Source organism: Anarrhichthys ocellatus, unplaced genomic scaffold (genome assembly GCF_004355925.1).
Source record: "Anarrhichthys ocellatus isolate YVR2014 unplaced genomic scaffold, GSC_Weel_1.0 scaffold35, whole genome shotgun sequence".
Lineage (NCBI taxonomy): Eukaryota > Metazoa > Chordata > Actinopteri > Perciformes > Anarhichadidae > Anarrhichthys > Anarrhichthys ocellatus.
This window is the reverse complement of record NW_022280065.1, coordinates 1,372,154-1,399,544: the sequence shown is the minus strand read 5'-3', so window position 1 is coordinate 1,399,544 and position 27,391 is coordinate 1,372,154. Positions and strand designations below refer to the sequence as shown.

The 27,391-nt window shown below is 39.6% G+C and overlaps 4 protein-coding genes and 2 non-coding genes across 6 annotated transcripts in view; 5 read left to right on the top strand and 1 right to left on the bottom strand.

Moving 5' to 3' along the window:
- The window catches only part of cratb (carnitine O-acetyltransferase b), an 11,249-nt gene extending 5,734 nt beyond the window's left edge, over nt 1-5,515 (top strand). The window contains exons 8-15 of the mRNA XM_031866525.1: nt 522-609; nt 711-811; nt 1,254-1,373; nt 2,174-2,296; nt 3,139-3,274; nt 3,417-3,479; nt 3,569-3,706; nt 4,505-5,515. Of these exons, the coding sequence (XP_031722385.1) occupies nt 522-609; nt 711-811; nt 1,254-1,373; nt 2,174-2,296; nt 3,139-3,274; nt 3,417-3,479; nt 3,569-3,706; nt 4,505-4,708 (973 nt within the window). The 3' untranslated portion in view covers nt 4,709-5,515. The remainder of the gene's footprint in view (nt 1-521; nt 610-710; nt 812-1,253; nt 1,374-2,173; nt 2,297-3,138; nt 3,275-3,416; nt 3,480-3,568; nt 3,707-4,504) is intronic.
- Nucleotides 5,516-6,165: 650 nt separating this feature from the next.
- Nucleotides 6,166-12,998, top strand: ppt2b (palmitoyl-protein thioesterase 2b). The gene is made up of 8 exons (XM_031866526.1): nt 6,166-6,639; nt 7,705-7,858; nt 8,363-8,458; nt 8,830-8,937; nt 9,100-9,183; nt 10,057-10,141; nt 10,711-10,765; nt 11,581-12,998. Exons 1-8 carry the CDS (start codon nt 6,451-6,453, stop codon nt 11,722-11,724), a joined length of 915 nt encoding a protein of 304 aa, XP_031722386.1. The 5' UTR covers nt 6,166-6,450; the 3' UTR covers nt 11,725-12,998.
- A 1,707-nt stretch (nt 12,999-14,705) lies between these two features.
- On the top strand, nt 14,706-17,856 carry rps5 (ribosomal protein S5). The gene is made up of 6 exons (XM_031866668.1): nt 14,706-14,803; nt 15,582-15,685; nt 16,021-16,230; nt 16,839-16,967; nt 17,509-17,607; nt 17,740-17,856. Coding segments are annotated over exons 1-6 (612 nt in total). The 5' UTR covers nt 14,706-14,802; the 3' UTR covers nt 17,809-17,856.
- LOC116393948 (small nucleolar RNA SNORA3/SNORA45 family) lies at nt 15,803-15,935 on the top strand. Its single transcript, XR_004213413.1, has one exon. It is a non-coding gene; the product is annotated as a small nucleolar RNA SNORA3/SNORA45 family (small nucleolar RNA).
- Nucleotides 17,301-17,432, top strand: LOC116393947 (small nucleolar RNA SNORA3/SNORA45 family). The gene has a single exon (XR_004213412.1). It is a non-coding gene; the product is annotated as a small nucleolar RNA SNORA3/SNORA45 family (small nucleolar RNA).
- Nucleotides 17,857-17,930: 74 nt separating the features above from the next.
- On the bottom strand, nt 17,931-23,312 carry ddah2 (DDAH family member 2, ADMA-independent). Its single transcript, XM_031866667.1, has 6 exons — nt 23,229-23,312; nt 21,723-22,303; nt 20,921-21,109; nt 19,918-20,037; nt 19,220-19,363; nt 17,931-18,663 (listed from the first exon to the last, which is right to left on the bottom strand). The coding sequence occupies exons 2-6, from the start codon at nt 22,020-22,022 to the stop codon at nt 18,544-18,546; spliced, it is 873 nt and encodes a 290-aa protein (XP_031722527.1). The 5' UTR covers nt 22,023-22,303; nt 23,229-23,312; the 3' UTR covers nt 17,931-18,543.
- Between the last annotated feature and the right edge of the window lie 4,079 nt (nt 23,313-27,391).

The window sequence follows — 27,391 nt, the reverse complement described above, 5'->3', positions numbered from 1 at the left end:
GTGTGTGTGTGTGTGTGTGTGTGTGTGTGTGTGTGTGTGTGTGTGTGCTCAGATATCATTGTGCCGTCTGTTGACTTTTGGTTCTTAAGCAAAAACGTACATTTGTCACTTCCTCCATTTGAAATGTTGTTGCAGCTTGTTTCTTTAGACTGTCAGACACTCAGATTTTATTGTCTATCTTGATTTTAGTCTCTTTGTAATTTTTGGAGTCACTAAAAATATTAGTAAATATAGTAAAAGTCCTGTATTATAAATATTACCTAAGTAGAAATACAGAAGTATTATCAGCAATATGTACTTTAAGCATGTCATTTATTTTATGTAAAACGTATCCAGTAACTATAGGTGACTAATAAATGTAGTGAAGTAAAAAGTAAGATTTGCCTTTAAAATTGGAAATACTCAAAGTACAAGTACCTCAAAACTGCTGGAGTACAGTACTTGAGTAAATGTACTTACCACTGGTCACGTGATCTTTTTCTTAGTGTGATGATTTAGTTTGTTCCAACTTTGATTGACAGGTATGCCAGCCGTAAGGCAGCGCAGGTTCTGCATGGAGGCGGGACGTTCTCCAACAGCGGCAACCGCTGGTTTGATAAAACGCTGCAGGTGAGCAGCAGAGATGTTCTCGCGGGACAAGGAGAGGGTAACACCAGACTGATACTGCAGCTACAGCAGGCAAACTGTTGTCTGTGTGTTTGTTTGAATAGTTCGTGGTGGGCGAGGACGGCTCGTGGGGGCTTCTGTATGAAGCAGCCACAGCTGAGGGTCCACCCATAGCAACACTGCTGCATCACATCCTCGAGTACTGGTGAGATAAAGGGTCGACGAGGGGAGAACTCGTCGTGTCCTGATGCACACCCTGCTTTAGCTGGATTCAATGTTGTTTACTTAAGTTAAACCACAACAGCATCTATATCTCTTTCTTTACTCTCACGATCTCACATAAAATTGAATTTGTACTGACAGTCTGTGTGCAACGAGACATAGATATCTTTACTTTTGAATGTAACTGCAACATGAGACGTTTCCACACTCATTTGATGCTTTTGTTCAGAGTGATTTACATTTTTCTCATGAAAACCAGGCACAGAGTTACCAGGGAGGCGCTAAAGCTTCAGCTAAATGTCTCCTTACATAGCGGTTAACACGGGGAAACCAAATTGCACAGTGACTCCCACTAGTGAAGCAGCATAGACAAAACGAACCATGATAATAGGGGGGGAAATAATTGTGTGTTTTCTTGACTGCAGTGAGAAACCAGACCCGAAGAGAGCGCCGCTGGTCCCTCTACCGATGCCCAAGAAGCTTTACTTTAACATAGACCGGGAGATTAAGAGGGACATAGAGCACGCCAAGCGGAACCTCGACATGTACGTTTCCCCACTTATTCCCCTGGACAGTGTGGAGGGTTGAAGTGTGAATGTAGAGTCTCTGCAGACTATGTGCTCGTCATGATAACAGAAGAATGGCCTCGCTGCACAGCGTAAGCTAGACGTTTGCTTTAGTCTCAAAAACTAACAAAGCTGAAATGAACTTGGCTCTGAAGAAAACCACAGGAGTGCAAACACGTTTATCATCGCTGTGTGAATGTAACCTTGACAAAAGGGAAACGCTGTCATTGACTCTACAGAGGTTTTAGAAGTCACTGTTGTCATCCAGGCCTTTCCCACAAGCCTTCATACAATTTCAGAGTAGCTTTAAATCACCCAGATGCCAAGAACTAAATGAGGAATAGAAAAGTTTCTCCTGTTTCTCAAAATACCTTGAAGTAGAGTCACATGTGGCACCATAGTGTAGTTGTTAGCAAATATAAGTGTTCATCAATGCATTTGTCAGAAACTATAACTATTCAGGTGTAATTGATTTCTATTATTATATAAATGATGTAAACGAACAGACAGTACAAATTATGAACATGGAGGTTTATTATTGACCTTTGGAACACGTTTTCCAGAGCTTTTGGTCAGATCTCACGGTCTTCTTCAGTGAATAGACCTGCTCAGGTGTCAGACCAGCTTTTATCACATCTTGTGTACTTGTACATTCTTGTGAACGTTTCCATTCACAGTAGAAAGCCATGAGACGTGGACAATAGGCTCCACAAAAAGCTAGAAAACGAGCCTTGAGTTTGGAATAATTTTCGGATAAATACAATTGATTTTTTCTATAGACTGATCAACGACCTCGACGTGAACGTGTTCAACTTCAAGAGGTTTGGTAAGGAGCTTCCCAAGCAGCACAACCTGAGTCCAAACTCCTTCATCCAGGTCGCCCTGCAGCTCGCCTACTACAGGTCAGTCACGGTGACATCACAAGTTTTATTTTTATTGTTTGCATCACAAGAGAAATCCATCTTAAGAAACTCTGTCTATTGTTATTGTCCCCTATTTTAGATTTTCAACAGCCTGCCTATCCAGTTATACATCGCTTAGAGTAGAATAGAACAAACTTAATTGTCCCTCCATGGCAGGCAATTTATCTCAATTAAAAAACAATAAACACAGTAAAATGAATGTACAAATTAGTATAAAACCAGGTCATGTTATTTAGAGTATATTTACAAACAAATTTTGAATAAACTGCAAATAAATGTCTATAAATCTGCTTGAGATATACAGAAAAAAAGATGCTCTTTGAACGTCAGAACTTGCTTGACAATCATCCGATTTTAAGGTTTCTTCAGTATTTAAGTAATTGAGTGACAGCTTTTCAGTAGATAATTCTGCATACTTTTAATGACACATTTTTTTTTTTTTTTTTTTTTTTTTTAAAACATTGGCTTAAAAGAATAAAACAGGGCCTCAAATTGTAATCCACAGCTAACTAACTGAATCCATGTCAACAGTCTACTTCCTGTTTGAACCCACCAAAGCATTATGGGAAGTACAGCTCCAAAACGTTGAGATCCCCAAAAGACGACAGCCTTGGCCGCACCAAACCAAATTCATAATCAACTGCCGTTGATATGGCAATAAATTATTGAATCTTGATTCTTGAATTTAGGTCATTCGTTTCTGTATTCTGTGCAGTTTGTCCTGGAATGCACATCAGTGATGAACAAATGAGACTAAAGATTGAAATGATTAGCGTTTGCGTCGTTGGACTTTCATTCCTTTTTGTTCTTTCTTGTTTTAGAGCTCACAATGAGGTCTGTCCCGCCTGTGATATCGCCTCCCAGAGGATGTTTCGAGGAGGGAGGACAGAATACATCCGCTCGCCCACAAATCAGACGCTCAAGTTCATTCTTGCCTTCGACGATCCGTCCGTGTCGGTGAGAAGCGCCAGTGAATTGTTCCGCTGCGGCTAACGCAGGATTCATATTTTAGCTTGTTTTCTTTCCGGTGGTTTAATGGGGAGGAGAAATGTAATCGTTGTGTGTTTTTTTTTTATTTTTTTTATTTCTCGTGTTGCAGCGAGAGGCAAAGCTACAACTGTTCAGAGAAGCTGTTGACGCCTATACGGCTCTGACTCTTAAGGTAAATACCAAGTCAACTTTCATTTGCCCTCTGTTATTAACTGATCCCCACCTCCTCTCTAAAATCGTCTTTTTATCTGCTCTGTTCAGGTACTTCAAGGACATGGCGTTGACCTGCACCTGCTGGCGCTCAAGCTTCAGGCCATCGAGGAGGGACTGAGCGTCCCCAAAGTCTTCATGGATACAGCTTACGGCCTCGCAACACACTGGAAACTCCGAACGGGGCAGGTGTGTTTCTGTGTGATAAGTGTGTCTCTGTAGGTTTGTTTCACAGAAGGTTTTGACACTCCTGTAGCACAACAGGAAGTGGCTATTTAGCTTTTGTGTATTTAACGATACTATGAATATATGTAAGGGAGCTCTCAGCATGTGATCAGCAGTTTCCTGTTGTTCTGGAGCTTGTGATGCTGTTCTCTTGTCGTGGAGCAATAACTGCCAACAAAATAGGGTTTGGGAGTTTCCAGTAATCACGCTGCTTATCTTCTGTTTTTTTTTTGTTTTTTTACGACGACATAAAGTCATTTGCTCCTTGGATGATTTGACTGCAATTGTGTTTTTGACAGCAGAAGCTCATGTGGTTTTAATGGTCCTAGTTTCACATTTTGTCTTATTATCCATTTACAATGTAGCTAGCTGCTGTATGTAGTGTGAGTTGGTGATTCACTCTGGATTCATCCTGCTTGATCAAAGTCAACAATTTTCTCCTTACTTCACCTTTTCACACTGATCCAGTCTCGACGTGTAATTTACATACAGAACAAAGAATAATGACACCACAAGTCAACACTAATAGATTAAGACAGGAATTGTCAGATCTTGTGAGATCAAGGACACCCAAATATAGGTCTGATTTGATGTCGTTTGAACTTATTTTGACCATATTGTAATATAATATATATATACATTTTAGGAAATCATTGTTGTGATATGGTTTTCAGCCAAAGTTTCCACATTATATTTGTGCAAGTGCGACTTTCTTTCTCTTCATACACTATCTCGTGTTAATCCTCCCTCTTGCCCCTTCAGGTGCCCGCGAACACAGACAGCGTGATGTGTTTCGGGCCTCTCGTTCCTGACGGTTACGCCATTTGCTACAACCCCCAGGCAGACCACGTCCACTTCTCCATCACCGCCTTCAACTGCTGCGAGGAGACGAATGCAGAAGCGTTAGCTCTCACCCTGAAGGACACTTTGTGTCAGCTACAGGAGCTACTGCAGCCTACTGTGTAGAGCTGAACCTGCAGTACGTCCAACAGGATGAACCCATTCCTCTACACATGGAAAAATAGACATTATTTTCTTAAAACAACATTTTGTAGAGGTCTTGATGAGGTTTGGATGTTTCTCTGTGCATGTAGCTCTTCACTAGAGCGTTTAAATCTGAGCAGGTTTTGAAGACTGCGCGCGGTGTCTCTGTGGTGCTTTTTGATGCTTTTGATGGAGCAATAAATCACTTTCCTTTTCTTGCATGAGCTGAGCAAGCAAGCTGCATTATATTTGCTACGGTGGATGCAACAATATGTGTATGTGAAAGCAAAACAAAGTCAACACTCCATCATTAATCACAGTAAGAGAAAGCATTTGTGTTGAAACTGACTACACTCCTTTTACAAGTTATGGGATAACCAGTAGCCTTTTCAGTACCCTATATTGACAATACATATGTTTTTTTTTTTTGTTTTTTTTTTTGTTCACTGCCATCGGTTAATTGACAGAGTTTGAGTTGTGTGACTCAGCTGCTGTGTTTGTGTGATCTGTGTTTCTTATGTTTCTTCTTCTTGTCCTCTTTGTCGGGAGTGTGCTCGTGGCGCCTCTTGATTGAAACCATTGATTGTGTATGTCTGTTTGAAATGGACGAAAAGTCAGAAGGCTGGTTATTAATGGTGACAGTGCAAAGAAGTGATGGTCGCTTTTCTCTTTTCAGTCGAGCCTGAACTTCAGGATGTACTTACTGTATGTTGAAATGAATTTGAAGAGGCTTTTGGGTGTTCTGCTCTCAACCTGCAGGACTGGTTAATAAATCGTGCCATCACATGATTCCGTGTGTGTGTGTGTGTGTGTGTGTGTGTGTGTGTGTGTGTGTGTGTGGGTGTGGGTGTGGGTGTGGGGAGAGAGTGGGAGAGTATGACAGTAATTAGCAAAGGTGGAGCTGTGTTGGTTTTGCATCGACTAGTGTGCTTGTGCTATGTCATCCCAACTCGGTGAGCTATTTCAGCTATGCAGTAAACCACATGGTAGTTGTGCTAATCTCTTACTCGTCTCCCATCAAGCTGAGATTGCATTCGGAAAAGATCTTTTAACAGCCAGGATAAGGAGGAATTATTACAGCAAGAAAACCCTGTTTCAATATGCATGTAGACACCTGAAAAATTGTGAACCCACCCTTTGATCTATCTCTTAGGAATTATTGTAATGATATATTGATTGCTGTTATTTTATTCTTCTGCTTTATTAATCATTGGCCTGGCTAAATGGATCATTTAAAATACTGTAAATTCCTTTTAATAGGTGACTGAATAAAAAAAAAAAGAATCGGTAATAAAGTGAATAATTCTACCTTCTGCGTTATTAGACGGTGTATATAATGTTTATGACTCTTGTAACTGACTGTACAATGTGTACTTTGTATCCACGCTGCTGATTGGAGAAGCTGGAACCGGAAATGACGCCAACCGTGCCTTCATCACGTTTAATATAAAACCGGAACAAACAGAAGAAACCAAAGCAAAGCTCAGCAGCTGTTTTAGTGCTTAAAGTGTTTTAAGTATTAAAATATAAAGTTTGTGTAAAACCGGATAGTTTAAGGGACACTGACGAGCTTTTTTTTGTACCGCGGCTTGGAAAAAGCAATGGAGATGAAGATGGCAGCATAACATCAGCCGAACATCAATATTTTATGTTTTTATTTCATTTTAAAGTTATCTATTTGATTTAGTAAACCTTTTTAGTGTTTTTAATTGTTTTGCGTTATAATGAAGGGCTCCCATTCTGCTTTTTTGAGCCGAAGGGGCAGGCGGTACAGCGGGGCGGCCGGGCTGCTGTATCCGCTGCTCGGTGCGTGTCTCTGGGCTTCGGTGGTCGGGTTCAAGCCGGTGGTCATAGTCCACGGTTTGTTCGACAGCTCAGGGGATTTTAACCATTTACAGCAGTTTATCAACGAGGTGAGTGGTCGTCACAAAGAGACTGGTTCAATGTGGTTCTTTTGTAGGTATATACATGTTGTTTTTCAGGAGTTGACCTTATGCAATGTATACTGCAGGCCTTGCAGCTTATATCACCACATGTTATCAGCAAATGTGGACCTGCGCCATGCTGTATGTACTGTTAGTCAGCTTTTATCATAACCGTAGAGTCACATGTCTTCTAAATGTATATTTTTCTGCGTTATTCCTGCAGCAGCACCACAGGAGAGTGAGAGATTAGTACCTTGTCATATGCAAGTGTTGATTGTAAAAATAAAAGTTAGTTATGTAATGTAGGCTCAATTAAATCTAATATTCAAGAGTTGTAAATGTGTTATGTTGGTCTAACATAACCTGTTGTTATTCTGTCATGTTCTCCATAGTTTGTGTATGAAAAATTGCCAAGAAATCGTGAGCCAATCTGGACGTTTTTGGTAGATTAAATCTGTGAGAATGAGTTGTCGGTGGTAATGCAGTTCAAAATGCACAGTGAAATGTGGCCTGTCCTGCTTCTCTGCTTGAATCCTCCAAACCCCTCACACACCGTTTCGACAAAAACACACAGTTTAAGATTGTGTTAGGAATAACCCGGGTTGAGATGAGGAAGTGGTGAAGATTTTGTGGGGACTCCGGCAAGGTTGATGAGGCACAAACCAAGATTAAGTTCCTCTTTTTGTACGCCTAGAAAGCTGATGATTGAAACCAGACTAATTCTGGAGGAAAATGAAAATAGAAAGCGGAGATTTAGACCTCGGTCTGTCTGTTTCGGTTAGTCTGCCTTCTTACCAAACAGACTTCTGATGAATAATCAATATCTAAAAGCACATCTTGATCTATTAGTTGCTAAAAAAACACTGTGGACTTTTGTTAATACGGGGTGTTTGGTTTGCTGCTGTTGCTTTTAACACTGAGCTTAGAGTTGTTTCTTGTTCGTGTTTAATGCTTCATGCAACAATATGGGACATTAGTTGCACACAGTTCCTCCCCACAAGCCCAGTGCACCCTGTTTTATGAATTGAAACCACCTCCTTCTTTCTCCTGCAGTCTCATCCTGGAACAAATGTTACAGTCATCGACTTGTTTGACAGAAGTGCCAGCCTGGAGCCCATGTGGAAGCAGGTGGAGGGATTCAAGGCCGCTATTTACCCAATACTGCAAAACGCAGAAGACGGGGTCCACTTTATCTGCTACTCACAAGGTCTGAGTGCATTTGTGCAAGTGATAAAGAGACGTACATGTGGTATTTGCTTTTAGATTATAAAACAGTCTTGGTATGTATGCAATTCTTGGGATAACTGACCTCAGTTGTGAATAGTCTTTTATCTAAAAGGGTGAGGCTTTACCAGACTCTGTTTGTTTTATTCACTGGATAGATTTTTCTGTGAATTTGGGGATTTCCGCTTCAATCAGGAGTTGGAAAAACATGAATGTTAAAAATGTTGGTGTGCAGTCTTTAGGATGCATGCAATCAATATGATTAGAGCTGAAACCACTGGACGATTAATCAGGTAGTTTATCGAAATTAATTTGAAACTATTATAAGATTTTGATTACTGAGCAAATTCCAAGCAAAATGCCTCGTTCCATTTCATGCTTTTATTTGTCTTATGTGATCGTCGATTGAATATCTTCAGGCTTTTGACTGTTGGTTGAAAAGGTAAAAAGCGCTGACGAAAAATATCTTCTGCTGATATTTCAACAGGTGGGCTGGTTTGCAGAGGAATCCTCTCCACTCTCTCTGACCACAACGTCCAATCGTTCATCTCTCTGTCCTCGCCTCAGGCCGGCCAATATGGAGGTGGGTTCCATTTCAAAGGCTGAACACGTGTTCATGTTTAAGGCACCTATAAATCAATATTTACTTAAGAACAATATATCCAACATCAAAACAGCGTGACGACGGGAAAAGGGGGTCGCTCGCCATATATTTGCTCACGGGTGTTGATAGAGATCAAAACAGATCTAAAAGAAGAGTGACTATTAGTAACAGCTGGATGTATGAATAAGCATCTGTTTGCTAATAAGCTCAACATATCAATTTAAAAGCTGAAGATATGTCAGCTGCTCGGTTCACAACTTGTTTCCACTGCGCCAAAGTGGCCTAATAATCATGGGATAAACCGGTTTCACCCTCAAGCATGTTCCTCATCCTGCTCTTTGTCTCTTCAGACACAGACTACTTGAGGTACCTCTTCCCACAGTTGGTGAAGTCCAACCTCTTCCACTTCTGCTACACATCAGTAGGTCAGAGGATCTCCATCTGCAACTACTGGAATGGTGAGAATAATTCATGTTCCTTATCTTGTCAAACCTGAACATTGGATATTCAGTGTGCTGTTGTCCTTAAGAGTGTATCAGACCCAAAGACAGGAGGTGTAGTCTAAGAAAGCTTCATTAACAAGTGTTTTCACATACTGTTTGTTCATCCTCCTCCTCCAGACCCCCACCACAGAGACCTCTATGTGAACAGCAGCGACTATTTGGCTCTGCTCAACAGCGACAGACCCAATCCAAACGCAACAGGTCAGCACATTCCTTGTGGTTAAAACGCATCCATAAGTTTGATGAATGCAGCAATCAGTGTATGTTTGTCTTAATGATGAAACAGTGAGGTTGAACTCAGAAGACATCAATGGTTAGGAGGAAGTTGTTGTGCTTTTGTTATCAGCTTGTTCTTAGAAAAACTGATTAATTTAATTGATTAACTGAGTTGTTTTATGTCACCTATGGTTCAAATAGAGGTGCAGCATATCACACATGCAAAGAGACTATTTACAGTAAACACAATATACCAAGAAAACTCATCACAATACAATTAAAGATACCAAGAGTACACATGCAGATGTCATTAATTACATTACTAACCAGCAAACAGTAATCAATTGTCCTTTGTTTATAATTACAAAATAAGAACTTTGGCTATTCAAGTCTTAACATTGTAATTACATTTGTTTATAACAAATGTGTGATAAACGAATAACGTGTGAAGTTGATAAACTCTGCAATTGTTGTTTCATTCAAAAAGGAGACTATAAATCCATTTGGGAAGAAATATGCTTCCTGAAATTCATCCAGCATTATTGGAAAAACATAACAGATGGACTACAATGAGATAAGATAAATAAGACTTTATTGATTTAAGTGGGGAAATTCACATGTCACAGCCAAACAGAGGCTGACTGAGAGGTAAGAAAAGAAAAAACATATTTAAATGAAGAAAAAAATACAAAATTTTATAAAATGAGGTCGAGCACTTTAAATAAAACCATATACACACAATACAATACCTCACAGTCTTAAAACCTCTGGTCTAGAGTTAATAGCAGAGCTGTTGTACTGGGTTGCAATAGGTTATTACAGGCACTCGTAATAAAGTAATGTACCCCTCTATCTCAGTCTGGAAGAAGAACTTCCTCAAAATCAAAAAGCTGGTTTTGATCGGAGGACCAGACGATGGCGTCATCACTCCCTGGCAGTCGAGGTGAGTTCATCCTCTGTCTTCAGCATTTTTATCAAATGTTTTTGCGCTCGTGGTCTTTTCATCTGACTTATGCTTTCATCCATTGAAATAGACTAAACTATTTTACGATTATATTTGACACAGTGCACATGAGATTTTCGCAGTTTGATAGTGAAAGTCGGGGTGTCATTTCGCTTGTTCAAATGCTTTAACATTTTTTTTTGCCAAATACACTTGAGGCGCTCACTTACCTGAACCTGACCCTCGTGTTAAAAAGCCTCTGAAACAGCAGGATTAATACATTTAATCAGGCATTATTCCTGCGTCTGAACCGCTGATGAAAGCCACTTAACTTGTTGAGGTTAGTGTTTCCTCTGCTGCAGTTGAGTGATTCGTTTTTCCAGTTCACATCGATTCAAACACAATGAGTTTTCTATTTAATAGTCTTCTTCTTTTCCGGTGTAATATGATACTCAGTTCACACATTATTCCGCTCTGCTAGATTTTCTTTTTTTGTCTGTGGCTGATCAGATGACTCTCATGTGATGCTCACACATTTATAACACTTCTGTCTCTCTCCTGATTTTTAGTCAGTTTGGATTTTATGACGACAACGAGACTGTCGTTGAGATGCAGCATCAAGATGTGAGTGAAAATCACACAACAGACACACCCATACGATGCTGTTTTTTATTTTAATACAGTGCCCTCTGTGATCCTTACTTATACTTTCATATTATTTTGGATTGTTATCATCCATAGTCAGTTATTGTGTCATGCACACGTGGACGTGTAAGACACCAAAATTGCAGTGAAGCAACAACTTCTTTCTGACAAGCACAGAACTTTTTACATATAATGTTACATTACAAACAAACAACTTAATCTTTGGTCCCAATTTGACAGACATTGAATTGAAAAATGATGACCTTAAATCATCATATAAAGATCAATAAAAGATATGAAAGACTGCATCTTCAATCTCACCTAAATCACATAACAATCGAAGATTATTTCTCTTCAGTGAGAGCCTTAAAACCTGCACATTTATGTAGCTAATGGTAATGTAATTGAGCGTAACTGTGTACTCAGAAATATTTGAGTTAAAGGGCGCTTTATATAAGCCTCTGCAACGTAATATGTTCATGATTTAGGCTCGTGCCAAATGTCAACAGACCATCTTTCCTTATACTGTACATCAGTTGCCCTGAGCATCATTGTTGCCTGTTTTGCGAGAAAAAAATTCAATGTCGAAAATAAAGTTTTTTGCTTCACTAATGTCCCAGTAAAATATCTTAGTGGTGAACTGGAACATCTCATATGTGATGTTTGGATGTTCCCATCCCAATGAAGCACATCATACTTGTATTACCCTGGGAGAATATGCCTTGTTTAAAAATGTAAAAAAAAAGGTTAAAGAAGAAGAACATCTTTATTTCATTTTTTTTTTCCTGTTTCAGGTGTTTTTAAGAGATGTTTTCGGTCTGAAGACGCTGGCGGCTCGTGGAGATCTGATCGTCTGTTCTGTTCCTGGCGTCGAACACGTGTTTTGGCACCAGAACGAGACGGTGTTCCACATGTGCATGGAGAAATGGCTGGTGTAGAGCAAAACTCTTTGACGGCACACTCACACAGATACACACACGGAGTTACACACCCTACAGTTTTATAAGCTCTTAACTTCCACCATGTATGAAAGGCCACTTTAAAGTACCCTCGCAAGCATTTGTGAGGATGAAATCTATTTTTTTGGGGGATTACAGTTCTTAGAAATGACTTGATAATTATACTCTCTGCTGGTGAGGTTTGTGTCTCGTTGATACATCTTGCTTTTCATGTTAATCCTCGTAACTACTAGGTCACTTTAAAGGGAATAGTTTGATATTTTTGTATGTAAACTTATTTGCTTTCTTAGCTTCGTATTAAGACGAGAAACAAAGGGAAACAGACAGCCTGGCTCGGTCCAAAGCGGACAAAATCCACCTACCAGCACCTCTAAAGTTCACTAATCAACATGTTCTGTGTTGTTTGTTACAACTGTACAACAACTGAAGTGTAAAAGGAGGTTATGTACCGCAGTGCCGACAATTTCTTGGCTAGATGCAGTTACGTCTTATCGTCACAGTGAGGGTGTCAGGCAACCAGTGGAAACTCCAGGGAGATACTGCTCGCAGCCAAGAAATAAAACCCCATAAACCACACGCACAAATTAAACAAACAGGATGTAATGTGTTAATTAGTGTGCTTTAGAGATGCTGGTAGGCAGATTGTTTTAACCTTTGGACAGAGTCAGGCTCGCTGTTTGCATACTAACTGCTGACTGTTCATATTTATTGTACGGACGTTAAAGTGGTATCGATCTTCTTCTTCTCTAACTTTCGGCAAGAAGCGAATGCGTGCATTTCACAAAACTGCTCCTTTCATGATCTCTTTTAGGCCGTGTTGCTGCTGTTGGACAAATCCAGCACATCTCTGTCTGTGTGCTGAAGATATTTTCTCATAAAATAAGCACAAGGCACAAAACGTCAGAAGCAACAAATGTATATAAACTTGATAAAGGTTTAACTAGGTTTGGGTTAATACAGTCAGCAACGATACAGCACATCATACATTAAAGGAGCAGTCCAGCAATTTAGTATTGCATTTCAGTAAAGTATAGGGACTAGTGAGAGAGAAAGACTCCATGAGGCTGAGTCCCTTTAATTAGCATGAAAGCGATGCCCACATACATACAGTATTTATATCCATGTGTGTGTCTGTGTGTGTTTGGTCAGACATACCTCAAAACACCACACAACAGTGCCTGAGCGATGTTCTGTCATCTTGTCTCCATGTACAGACTCACTGCCCTGCTCATCATATGATGCAGTAATTTATATCTTCTTATTCTTTCATTTTTAACCCGAGGCGGGTCATGTTTTCCTGTTCTTTTAGTGTGCACATCTGATCATGAATATCATGTTCATTAATATTTTCATGGAGTGCTTTGGAGCTTTAGTAGATTGAGCCTTAAAGTTTCCCCTCGTCCCTGTGTTTCATGTCTCATACCGAAGTGCTACGACACGCTGCCTTTAGTGACTGTGCTAAAAGAATAATGAGATAGAGGAGTGGCCGGAGAGTGGCAGTGCTATATTAGTGTTTACTTGTCGACCAGACCATTGTACGTGGCGCTCTTTACCTCCATCGCATTTAGATATCTCAGGCGTTTGAGCAACCTTCGTGTTTTGTCCACTTGTTGGAAAAGGAATTGATCCTTCTCTTGCATTTTGTTGGATGTTTATGTACTTTATAGATGTTTCTCAAATGAAGAAAAGGAATGGAAATATCTTTTGTGGGATAAAACAAGAAGTGAATGTCTTTTATTTAGTAAAAATGTATGCTTTGCACATGGTTTAACCAGAATAAAAAAACAAGGGAAATGGGATGATTTTAACTGTTTTAAAGTTGTAGATTTGCAGTACTATTTCGATATTGTTGCATCCTTTGTTTAATGTGTACTTGTACAAGTTAATTAACTATTTAAGGGATATCCTTGTCATGAAAACAGTAAATGTAGTTATGTACCATTTTCTAAAAATTCAAAACAGCAACTACTATTTTGACTCCTACAATTTCTACAGTCTCTGGTTCGCATATGAAAATGTGTCAAATGTTGTCTATTCCTCAATAAAAGACAGTTTTAAACATTTTTTTGTGTTAGAATGTATTGCCAGGGATGGTTCTTGTCTAACCATGTTTGGAAGCACTCTACCACCTCATAACAATTTAACAAACTAGCATATTATGATGGGTAAATAAACTGGAAGTATAGGTCAAAGTCACAAGACACATCAGAACAACATTTCAGAAGATAATTAGTTGTTCAATTCAGATTAGCTTTTTTTTTTTTATTTGTATGTACTACTTAATCCTCTTAAAACAAAGTTTTTCCTAATACATATACTGTATGTGAGACTTAACTGAAATGTATTTGTCTTATTGACTTATATTATGTTTTTGGTATATTTGGATTAATGTTTTTTTGTTACGAATTCAATTTTCAGTGAAATTAATTATTCAAATTTACATTTATAGTTTTTGACTATAAGTTAAACATCTCAGTGCTAATATCGTCTCTTTCGAGACACTTGTTTATGGGATACTTATCAAAATGTATTTTATGTTTTTATAATACACAATGAATATCCAAAAAATATTATCATATTTATTATACTCAAATATCGATTTTGGCTTCTTCTTTTTGTCATTTCTGTCATGAATAGGTGTTACATTTATGCCAGATACTCACTTTCAAAATCATTATGTCGATTCATGGAACTGTGAAAAAGATGAAATGTATTTTACAGTTTAGCTAATAAGTAAATCATCCATTCCTTTATTTACAGTGCACACAGACAGAATTATAAGAAAAACTGAAAAAATATAAAAGGACAGAAAAGTAATATTAACATGAAAACAAATAAACTAAAGCAAAATCTTCATCAGCGTATTTCACGTTGTAAGCATTCTGCATCGCGCAGGCGACACACTTTTAGTCAGAGCCATTCTAAAAGAAAGGACTACAATTCCCTACATGCCTAGCGCCCCGGAAGGACCCGACCATCTCACCGGATATCTGCACGCGGCGCCTCGAAAAGGCCCTTTTCCGTCTCAGAGAAGTGTGGTACACAACGGCAGAGACAAGTGAGTGAAGAATTAAGCTTTTGCTCGCTTCATTTGTCCTGAAAAAGATTGTTCTCGGATATTTGGAATCAACACTAGTTCATGTTGTTCGACAGATAGAGATAAAACATCTAAGTTTGCCGAAATGTTGTTTTATTTCCACTAAGACTTTCCCAACGAGCACAACGGCGCCGAGCGTTAGCATGTGGCTAGCTTGCTAGCACATGTGGATGCGGCATGTTAATCAGCGACCTCGATAGATCGCGAGCTCAGTGCTTTATTTGACAAAATGTAGCAAAGGTATACTTACTGCCGTTACGTTATTAATGAAGAATACACCACATCTGTATACGAATGTAAAATGTCACAATTATTCGCGGTAGCATGTAAGCTGACAGCTAACGTTACGTTAACTTTGGAGGAGCAGGCTTCAGCTCGGGCCCTGCTGAGAAAGTGGCTGTTTTATCCCACGTATGGGCATTGCATTTGATCATAAGTGATCTTAGTTAAAGAGAAATGTAAACCTAGGTGTTTATGTGACGTCGGTTAGGTTTACACCAACTGCTATGTAGCTATCAATCTCAATTAGTGTAGTTCATTGTTACGTCTTATTGCTATTATCATATTTCCCGATGTTAAATATTTCGTTACGTTCAAATTGATTCAGAACTGATACAATGATTGACTCTCAGAAAAGGAAAATGTTTGAGGAGAAACTGATGTGCACACAAGGCTGTGTTGGTGTGATGTGCTCTGTGTCCTTGGCTTGAATTGACCACTGCTTGTATTGCATCCCCAGTGACTGAGTGGGAGACTGCCCCAGCCGTGGCTGAGTCCCCGGAGATCAAACTTTTCGGCAAGTGGAGCACCGACGATGTCCAGATCAATGACATCTCTCTGCAGGTAAGAAGCCGTTTCTAGAATTCTTTGTTGTATTTCTATACATCCTTTCCATCTTCCTTTTTATTACCGAAGCTGTTTTATTTTTGTTATCTGAAATAGATTGTATTTCATGAATTAAGCGAGGCTAGAGTCACGCCTGGTCACTGACCCGTTGACCTGGTGTGCTAGAGTGCTCGCAGAGTAAATGTCTTTGCTTATTCATTGGCTGTAGTCTGTTGTGACCCAGTCAATCACCAACTCAGACACACTATCTCTTCATACATACTGTACTTCAACAGCGCTGGATTAAAATCTGCATTAACCATGATGTTTAACTCACTCTTTGTGCACAACAGGATTACATTGCTGTGAAAGAGAAGTACGCCAAGTACCTGCCACACTCTGGAGGACGTTATGCTGCCAAGCGTTTCCGTAAGGCCCAGTGCCCCATTGTGGAGCGTCTGACCAACTCCATGATGATGCACGGCCGCAACAACGGCAAGAAGCTGATGACCGTGCGCATCGTCAAGCACGCCTTCGAGATCATCCACCTGCTGACTGGAGAGGTGTGTACCACTAACATTCACAAAAATCTCACTTTGGTTTAGTGTGTGCAGCATAAAGGCAGATATTTGGAAGGCATCAATTGATTATAAGCTACAGGAAAAAGTGAACTGTTATACACGATTAACGGACTCCAACCGATCGTATGGGACACATTTTCATACACTAGAGCTTCTCATAGTTTGTATTTGAGTCGGTCTGTTACACTGGAAAGCAAAATTACATTTTGAAAGAAGCTGATTATTTAGTTATTTTTAAATCCAGACAGATTTAACAGTTGTATATTTTGCTCTAAAATGTTTTATAGCAGACAACTGTAGCCGGGTGCCCGTGTGGAGTCAACTCGGATTGTTTGTGCTAATTGAAAAAAAACATTTGTCCCATTTCTGGTGCCTATTACAGAAGTCAGTTTGTAGGGACATCAGATATACAGTAGAGCCCAGAGCACTACTTGAAGATATTGCTGGCAGTAATACAACATTGAGCAGATTACCAGAACTTTGTCAGGTTTCAGTTTGTATCCTGTGCTGCCACGGATATCTTTCTTGATGTTGCCACAGGTTTTGCTTTAATAGGAATTTCTTACTATTGTTTTAATGTTTGTTCCCAGAATCCCCTCCAGGTCTTGGTGAACGCCATCATCAACAGCGGACCCCGTGAGGACTCCACCCGTATCGGTCGTGCTGGTACCGTCAGGAGGCAGGCTGTGGATGTGTCACCCCTCCGCAGAGTCAACCAGGTAACCACACTAATCTACATTAAAAACTGTTCTTTTAAAGTCTGGAGGTAATCGTTCATTCAGTATGTAGCATTACAACAAAACCATTAAAGGTGTCATGCTTTCACATGTCTTCCAAATTAACTGAATGAGAAAAGATTTAGACTGACTTTAATTTTATTAGATATGGTTATAAAAGTCCAAAAATATCAGGTTGCAGTTATTTATTTTACAATTTCTGTGAGCAACAGCAAGAAAGTGTTTCTCACCAATATATATTCCTTTTTCTTTTTTTTTAAGTGAAGGCTGCTTTATTCTCATTAGCTGTAATAGTTGTTTGTATTTCATGCAATAAGCGAGGCTAGAGTCACGCCTGGGTATCTCCCATTATCCTGGTGTGCTAGAGTGCTCGTAGAGGAAATATCTTTGCTTATTCATTGGCTGTAGTCTGTTGTGACCCAGTCAATCACCAACTCAGATACATTACACTTCTGGCGGTCAGTGGTTTATTCCACCAATGTGAATGTTTCGGTCACTAATGTGCTGCTCTGTCGTCTTGTAGGCCATCTGGCTGCTGTGCACAGGAGCAAGAGAAGCTGCTTTCAGGAACATCAAGACTATCGCCGAGTGCCTGGCCGATGAGCTGATCAACGCCGCAAAGGTAACAGTTCATCCAGATTCAAAGTGTGCCGTTACAGATAACTCAACATGTGTTCACGTTAGTGGACATTAAACATAACCTATAATCCTGGTCACGTTTGAGTATGTTAACTGCTGATTCTCCTAATTTCAGGGTTCATCTAACTCTTATGCCATCAAGAAGAAGGACGAGTTGGAGAGAGTTGCCAAGTCCAACCGTTAAAATCTTTGCTTTCTAACAAAACAAATAAATTGGAAGAAGTTTCCTGAGGTTTTGAGTCCTTGTTTTTTCTTCACAGCTGTCTTCGACAGTGAACGGGCAAAATCAATTACACAAGATAACTGTCTTTTTCACTTAGTTTATTGGCATCACAACACTTTCTACAAACTCACATATGAAAGCTAATTATTTATAAAAACTCTGCAGTTTTATTGTAGCAGCTACACATCCTGTAAATTGAGTCAGTAAAACGACTATACTAAAACAAGTATTATAGCGACATTCTACAAATCTGCAGGTCTGAAAGTACTCCAACTTCCTCAAAGCATTAGTCTTAAAATGTAATTACATAAGTAACTTTTTGCCTTTGGTGCCATCGTGGTTAATATAGGCGTGTGTCAATTTGAGACTGTTTACCTAGGTTCCATTTTCACAGCTGTACCGTTTCCCTTCATACTTTGGTATATTTGAACCATTAAATTGCATTCTGTCAATTTGGTACCATAGTTTTTTACATTTCTTAAAGTTAGTCTGCAGAAACTGGAAAAGTGATGATCAAAAGTAAAAACAGTGAAACTGAATTTAGTGGCTTCACGGATAGTTATGTTAAAGTTTGAGGTTAGCAGATGTGTTTTCCCCAAGAAATAAATAGATCAGAATAGTACACTGTGAAGTGTTTATTTCACCCCACCGTGAACATGTAAACGCTGTGAAGCATACCGACGGTCAGAAATGTTTTCAGAAATACGTGTGCTTTCTGTTAATGAGGAGGCAGAGCGAGGACAGAGACGCTCCCAGTTTGGATGCCTCGCTGCAGGCTGTAGGCAGGAGGGTGTAGTCCTGTAGCTTCTGGAAAGCCTGCAGAGAGGAGGGAGGAAGTGACTTACTCATCCAGACACTTATGTCAAACTCCTGGCTAACAAAAGAAGAAACGGGACCTAAGCAGCTGGTATTGCCGACTGAATGTTCTTGATTTGTCTTATTTGATTAAAATTTAGAACATCAATCATACAGTCGGCAAAATAATTATCGCCTGTGTTTTGTACCTTTTCTAATGCATCAAAGCAAACATTGTGGAAGTGTCTATTTTCTAAAGTCACCTTTTAACACGGTATTCTGAAAGAAGAAAACAATGTGAGCAGATACAATTTAAGATATTTTAACATTTGTAACAGGTCAACATTGAAGGATAGTGCTGCGAGTGATCCAATGTTTAATCAGGATATTTTGACCTCTGCAGTTTTGATTTTGACTATCCTATCCGTCTCCTGTGAGTGCCCCAGCTTTAGGGTAGTGCAACATGAAATTGCCAGGGATAAGATAAAGCTGCCGTAACCCTTTAATTTAACAAAGATGAGTGTCTTTTTGAACCCGAGGCCTGCAATAAAGAAATTAAATCCCCAGCTGTACTCACAGAGACACTGTCGGGACATTCCTCTGCAGGCCGGTGGAGCAGGAAGTCCAGCTTAGACGGACCTTTGATGTAGATGCAGTTTGCTGCCGATTCCTCTGGAACAGTGAGCACTTCATAGTGGTGATCAGTCAGTTGTTCCATCATCTGGAGGCAAACACACACATGCACACTTATCACACACTTATTATCTCACACACACAGACACACACACACTGCAGCGGGCCACGCCCAGCATTACACACTAAAGGGAGCATTAGTGCCATTATTAATATGACCTCAGCAGTTAGGAAATAAATGATGTGTGCAGTTCACGTTCGGACAGAGCGAAGGGAAACACAGACTCTATGTATGATGGAAAATAAGCTCGATAGTCTGCCTACGACATCATTTTCCATTATCTAATAATGAGTCATCAGTATACCAATATATCATATCACTAAAATCCACTTCAAATCTTCCTCATGAATTCAAAAAAACGCATTCAGAGATTTTGCTTGGACTTGTCCTTGTACATTTTAAAGTGGCCTATTGGCTACAGTCTGAATGAATATCGATCTACTCATCTAACTCTCGGTAAGAAAGCAATTAAGCGCGTTCCCTAAATTTTCCATTCCTTGAAAGCTATTTTATATTTCTTAGCACCTTACGCACACACACATACTGTACATGAACACCAACTGTAAATACAAGCACTGTACCCGGAGCGTCTTCTTGGCCCCGTCACTGTTGCTGATGATGATGGTGTCTGGACCTCCCATGGAGCAGACGTTTCTCAGTCGGGCGCCACCGCAGACGGGGACGGTGGATACGGCAAAGTCCTGAACAGACGGAGGTAGAAAGGTTTAACCAACACGCTGTCCCTCCAGGTTTCTTTGATGTCCCCTCGTCTAGTTTGTCAAAGCACAAAGTGTTACGAATAATCTCTATTCAAGTGCCAAACTTTTACTACTTTGTAGCTGGACACAGAGTAGCCCGTTGTGTGATTCTGGAGTTTCTTGTTAAGGATCAGAGGCAGTTGCCACCTCTTAGTATGAATAGTCCCTCAAGTATTGCTTAAAAGGAAGACAAGACTAAAACTGGCTATAACTAGCTTTCACTCCAACTTAGAGTTATTATTACAACGATAAATACGTATTGAATTTTCTGAATGACAACTTAAAAGCATGCAAAATGCCAGTGTAATATTTCAGTGGTCGTCCTTTCATCCCCAGTTCTGACCACATGAGCCCTCCCACCGACACCAGTTCATACCCGACACACGCAACAACACACGGACACACAAACCCGCACAGATGCAAAGTGTCTGCGTGTGTTTCAGGAGTAGCTGAAGTGCACTTAAGAGAAGTGGAGGAATCAATACTAACGGGTGGGGTCGCGGCAGGGCCCCACTGTGTGGTCTCCATTATTTGGCCAATTGAACGGCCTCATTCATCACTGTTTACGGACCAGGACTGCCCAAATGCGACACAGCAAATGGCCACCTGCTCATTTCGGCAGCTGGGTTTGTTTTATGACGAGCATCTTGGCTCTTAGATGGTCTTTGTTGCACTGGCAAAAAAGTGAATATATTCATTGGCAGTGGATTTAGATAAGTTCCTCCAAAGTACATCATCTCATTTTAACACCCGTTATAACTTAAAGACCCAAACAAAAACCTCTTTGACGATATGTCTGCTTCATCTTCTCTCTCATGCCTCTTACCCTGAAAGTGTCTGCCAGTACTTCCGCCCCTCTGTGGTTGGTGTGGGAGGAGATGCCGACAAAGAACTCTCTTCCCGTGAAGAGGACGTCGCTGCCCTCCAGCGTGGCCCCTCCGGAGTCCCCCTCCTCGGCCCTCATCTCCACCACAGTCAGATTCAGCTCCGACACCACCCTCCTCACTGCCTCCACCTGGAGAGAAGAGTAAAGAGAAGGAAGGAATTTTAGGACCAAATTTCATTGTTTCCACTGAACTTGCCAGAAAAAACATTAGGATATTACAGACCTGTAAAATAAAGCATAACTAATTAGTATTTGGATGTGTATCATTTGAATTGTATCCTTATTTCTCCAATAATTAGTATCAAATTTCATAATTCTTTCCAGGATTTCTTTTTTGTTTGGAAATAATTCACAGACCCTTAAAATAATGTGTCAACAGAACCTCTGACATCTACAATAGAATGAATTCCCTCTCCGGAAAAACACATTAGAGTGCTTTGAGAAATCAAACTTTAAGAACAAATGTCAACACAAACATGGGCGTCATGATGACGATTTCATTTTCGTCACCTCTTGGTTTGAAAAGGTGGTTTTCTTAAGTCTACCCTTACGTCTCAGATAATATGGGTTCCAAAAGGCAATTTAATTACATCTAAACAAGTGAAGTATCTGTTGCAAGGTCATTCTCTCACCATAATGATATGAACTGAAACAAATGTCTACTGCTTGCTGCCCTTTATCAGACAAAGCCAGATTAAGTGCATTGTCAGAGGATTATGGTGCTGAACTTAAGCCGCGTCACCTCGCTGCGTCTCTGCTGTTTGAGGGGCCTGGTGATGAGCGCCGTGTCTCCCTGGATGACGGCCACATCCTCTATCCTCCAGCTGTCTGGCAGCTCGGGGTCAGGGGGGATCTCGATCAGCTGCAGGCCCACCTTCTGTCTCAGGGCTCCGGTCAGGCAACCGAACTGACGCTGAGCTTTGGCCAGGTCCACCGAGGTCTCCGCGTTCTCACGACCGCCCTCCACCGCTTTCCCAAAGGTCTCCGGGATGCCCCGCACCACGGCGTGGGTGAAGCGGCCATATGGGCACATGTTTGCCATGATTCCAACGAACTGATGACTGTCTGTCTGTCTGTAAAAAGTGGTTGTATTGGTGTTCTGCCAAGATGCCGATAAGTTGACTCTGCCAGAAGACAAGCAAGAGGTAATAAAAAGATGTGTGTTATCAACTTCTTCAGTCTAAACTTGCAAAAACTAACACCAGCTAAAGTGTAAATTGAACGTGGAGAGCATCTTCATCACTGTCTCTCTGCTTCTTCCTTCATTCCAGTACTCCCACCGGCTATTCCCACCTCCAGGAAGAGGAAGCAGAAGATTCCAGCCTGAGAAAGAGGGAGATGGACACATTAAACAAAGCCAGGAACAATGAAACAAATGTCACCTCTTGTGGGATACAAACATCTCAAGGCCATAATATCTGTGACATTATTATAGAGATTAACATGAAGCATGGCACTAAAGAATTGCACTAATATGAAATGGTGATATTTAAATTGTAAAAGTAGACATTATCACCCGTAATTCATCCAAGGTCTGCAGAATTAAAAGAGACAGCACAGTTGACAGTAGACAAATAGCAGCATTGTCCAAAGCCAGATTAAGAAGGAACCATTCTTCAGTGTCCCTACAATATGCTGCCCAGCCTTCCCATGTTTGGGCAGTGTGTGAGATTCAGGACAATTGCCCTTTCATCATCTTCCCTGTACCGCGCAGCAGTCGCCCATGATGAGGCTGCAGAACGGGACTTCCACACAGGATGTTTCCTAAATCTGAATCACAACTTACGCAACAAGTGCTGATCTTTGATATTCATTTGCTTTTTTTTTAATAAAAGGCAGCACGGAGAGCTTTTTAAGGATACTTCCTTGCAAGTTGATGCTGTGAAATCACAGTTAACGGTGCTTAAATCCACTGTTGTTTGGGTCTGTAGAGACCTCCTAACGAGATCAATGACACGTTGGCGCACTATTTTGTGTTTTGACTATTTACCATAAATGTCTCCTTTTAACTGCGTAGTCCTGAGTTATCCAGCTACAGTAATGAACCATAGTCCAGAACAAAAGCAGTGAGGCTGCAGGAGTGCACCGCCCTGCAGTTCACCGCTCCTTCCCAAATAACGTCAACAGTTCACAGCGAGCGCTACTCCTGATGATGGCTCCACATCTTTCCAATGGGGAAAGTGTCACTAACACTCCCAGAAGTTGCACAAATAACAAATAACATGGCGGATTTAGAAGCATATCTTACCTGATTGTTTCAGCTTTCACGCTCCGCCGCGTTTTTCTCGTTCGATTTAATTTCCAGCCAGTTCCCGTTATTCTCCCGTTGTCTTTCTCTGCGGACCAACTAACTGAGCTTTCATGTCAAGTCAAGACGCGACTGTGAATGTGAACAGTTCCGGCTAAGTATTTCAAAATAAAACGGCTACGAGGAGCCCGTGAGTTTTGAACTTTGTGTCATCTCATCTACCTCATGGTTGACAATATCACCCCACATCTCTCTTTATCAAGTTGCTGATGTATTATAACCCAAACACAGTGGTGATTAATCTAAAAACAAAGCATTATATGCATAGAGGCTATACGTACTCGTTTTAGGGAACGTTATGCTCTTATTTTGTTAAAGCCAAATCGCTCGTTTTCCGGCCTTTTTTTGCGTTTTTAACTTTAGTTTGACACAGCCCTCGCTCCCTTTCATCCACGCACCCCCATCCCCCACACGCCCTGTCCGGTTTCAATCAAGGTTGATTAGAGAATTTTATTGGCTGTCTGTCAATAATGTTGACTGTAGCTAAACATGATGGTAATCAAAAACGGTGAGAACAGCATCCCAAGCGTAACATTTTCTGTTGAAGTTTAGAGTAAAAGTATCTCTTCTTCAATCTGACGGTTTTTTGAGACATACTGGACCCTCCGATTTTTATATTCACAGTTTAGTGTCTCATAAAAAGACTTCATAAAAAGGTCATAGTATAGTATCTCATAGAAAATGCCACAAAATGTCATGAAATAAGTCATGTTTTTTAGTATGCCATTAAAAGGTCATATAAATGTCACAGTATGGCATGCCATAAAAAAGCCATAAAAAAAAGTCATAGTTTCGTATGATACGTTTGGTTTGCTATAAAAATAATGTAAGTATTTTATAAAATGTCCAAGTATATTATTCCATAAGAATGTCATAAACATTTTCATAGTATAGTATTTCAAGAAAAATGAATGATCCAGTATGTAAAAAAATAGGAATAGGAAAGTATAGTATGCCATAAAAAAAAAGTATATATATATATATATATATATATATATATATATATATATATATAGGAGCCATATTTCATTGAAAATGTCATAGTATAGAATGTCATAAAAAGCCGTTGGAAATGTCATGGTATAGTACGTCACAAAAATGTAGTTTAAAAATATCATGAAAATTGTCATAATAATGTGTTTCATGATATAGTATGTCATAAAAAGTAATACTGTCATAATATAAAACCATAGCATACTATAAAAAATGTCATGACTACATCTATAAAAATCTCATAGTAAAGTATACCATAATAAACAAATTGCCATAGCATAGTTTGTCATAAAAATATTAATATAGTATACCATAAAAAATGCCCAAAAATTGCGTAGTATAGTGTGCATTAATAAAGGTATAGTATGTAATAAAAAATGTAAAAGTATAAAAAATCATAAAAATATAGGATAGTTTGTCATAAAAAAGTAAAAACTAAATGCTAGTGTAGCATGTAAAAAAAATATGCCATGCTATACTATGACTTTTTGACATATTATGCTATGAATTTTGTATGGTTTTTTTCAACATACTATAATATGACTTGTGATTTTTTTAGACATGCTATACTATGACTTTTTATGAATATTTGTGACATGCTATACTATGATTTTTATGAATATTTTTGACATGCTATACTATGACTTTTTATGAATATTTTTGACATGCTATACTATGATTTTTATGAATATTTGTGACATGCTATACTATGATTTTTATGAATATTTGTGACATGCTATACTATGATTTTTATGAATATGTTTGACATGCTATACTATGATTTTTATGAATATTTTTGACATGCTATACTATGATTTTTATGAATATGTTTGACATGCTATACTATGATTTTTTCTGTTAAATTATCTCCCCAGAGAATTGTTGTTGCTGCTGTTTACGTTCCTCCTGCAAATTAAAAAAATGCGCTACAGGAATACACCATTGTTTTTGTTTTGTTTGTCATGTTTTTCTTGTGTTGCATAATAAAAAATGAATAATCCTTGAATCCTATGACTGACGCTAACATTCAACATAATATACCATGACTTTTTTCAACATACTGTGAATTTATTTTTAAGCAAAAGCATCAAAGGGAGGTCGATGACTGTTGAGCCCACATCTTTACAGAGACCTCCATCGTGGTATGCCGGATCAAGCTTCACTTGACGGGCAGACGGCAGGACAGAGTGCAGGACTCCAAGTATACAATGACATACGACACACTATACTATGACTTTTTTTCAACAAATTATACTTTGACCTTTTTTATACAAATTCCAGAAAGTTAAGCATTAAGGCCCAACTGATGAAATCCCTACTCTGACACCCTTCCCTCTTATTGAGACATTGAATTAATGATGGATTGGAGTACTTCTATGCCTTTAGTCTCCCCTTGATCATACATTGTTTATGTAAGGTCAGGTTGTATCTAAATACAAACTTGGACTATCTGTGTAATTATCCTCCTCACCTCTCCCACAGTGGTGTTAATTAAGCCTGCATTAACCTAACCAGGTTCACAGTGGATTTATTTGATCGGGCTGTTTTTATCATCGTCCTCTGATCAAATGCATCAAAGATTACCGAGTCGTCGTCGTCGTCGTCTGTTTTTTGTCTGTGTGACACGAACCAAAATAATAATCTGGCTTTTCCTGAAATGTGGGTCAAAATGATGTTGGCACAGACAGGATTAAAGAATACCATCTGTTCACTGAGATCCTTCAGCCAGCACACAAATCATCACAGTCAAATGTAGGATCTGCAAGTTTACCACACAGTCTTTAAAAACAGTATCCTCCACTCCCCTACAATGAAAGACCCTCAGCACCTTATCTGTTCTAACACAGCTGGCACAAATGGACAAAATGTCCATTAAGAAAGAGGCAATACACAACAACTGTATGTCAGTGTCAGTCAGTCAGTTCTTGTCTTTGTATTCTTTCAATCATTGTGTCAAAAGTGTTGGTTGTATCAAACATTTTCAATAGAAAATGTAAAACAAGTGCCTACACACACACATATGACTTGTCTAAGCCCACTGATTTCAGCGTACAACATATCATCCAGATTAAAGTAAACAAACAAGAGAAATCAAAGCAAAGGCGTTGTGAAAGCTGTTAGCATCTGAACCTAGCAGGAGTCTGTCAACATTTCAAAGGACTTTTTTTCAGGCTTTTAGGCCGTGTGCTCTGTCATTAATCAACTGGTAAACAGCTTATTCAGTCTGAGCCTGCTTGGCTCGCTCCATCACCAGACTGCTGTCAGCAGACCGTCCTGCACGCTGTCCTCATGTTTCCTATTACGCCCTAAAGGATAATTCAGTTAAAGTGCCTCGCTCTCCAACTCACTGACTCTCTGTCTCTGACATGCTGACTTTCTCTCTCTCTCTCTGTTTCTTTCTCTTTCTAAGATGCTGACTCTTTCTCCTCTGTGCTGACTTCAGTGCTGTCTTTTCTGACTTCTTAGCAGCTTTCTAGCTACTGTCTCATGCACACACACACAATACATAAACACCTTACTTTAACCAATACAGATAATATTTATTGCAGAATCACTGAGAGCAATTGCCTGACTCATTTTCCATCTTGTGCAGAAAGATAGGCGAGGAGAAGAAGAGAGGAGGCATTAGTGTTCACCAACAGGGATAACATTACATGAGAAGCACATCTACAGGATACAACATTTGAAAGCAATACAGAATGCCTGAGGGCCTGAATATGATATACATCATATATTTTTATATTTTGAATTGTCACCTGGCGCCTGCATTTTCTGTTTTCCTGGACAAGCATAGAAACATTTCCACTTTAAAGTGTTCAGTTTACCTCTAAATGACATATAAATAAAGTTATGTACAAATAAAACCACTCATTCAATACTTTTGTCTCAAACATTTTTGCTCTACCTCCTTTCCTTTGAGGTCAGAGGTCATCTCATTCAGCTGTATTAAACTCACTTCCTGTTGTTGCGAGGGGTTGCTCTGTGTGATATAAAAATGAACAGCAACTGAATACAAAACTTAACTCTCACTCTTGAGACTATCTTTAACTACGTCAGCTGATCACAATTACTGCTCCAAATGAAATTTGGTTCAGGGAGGAGACACTGAG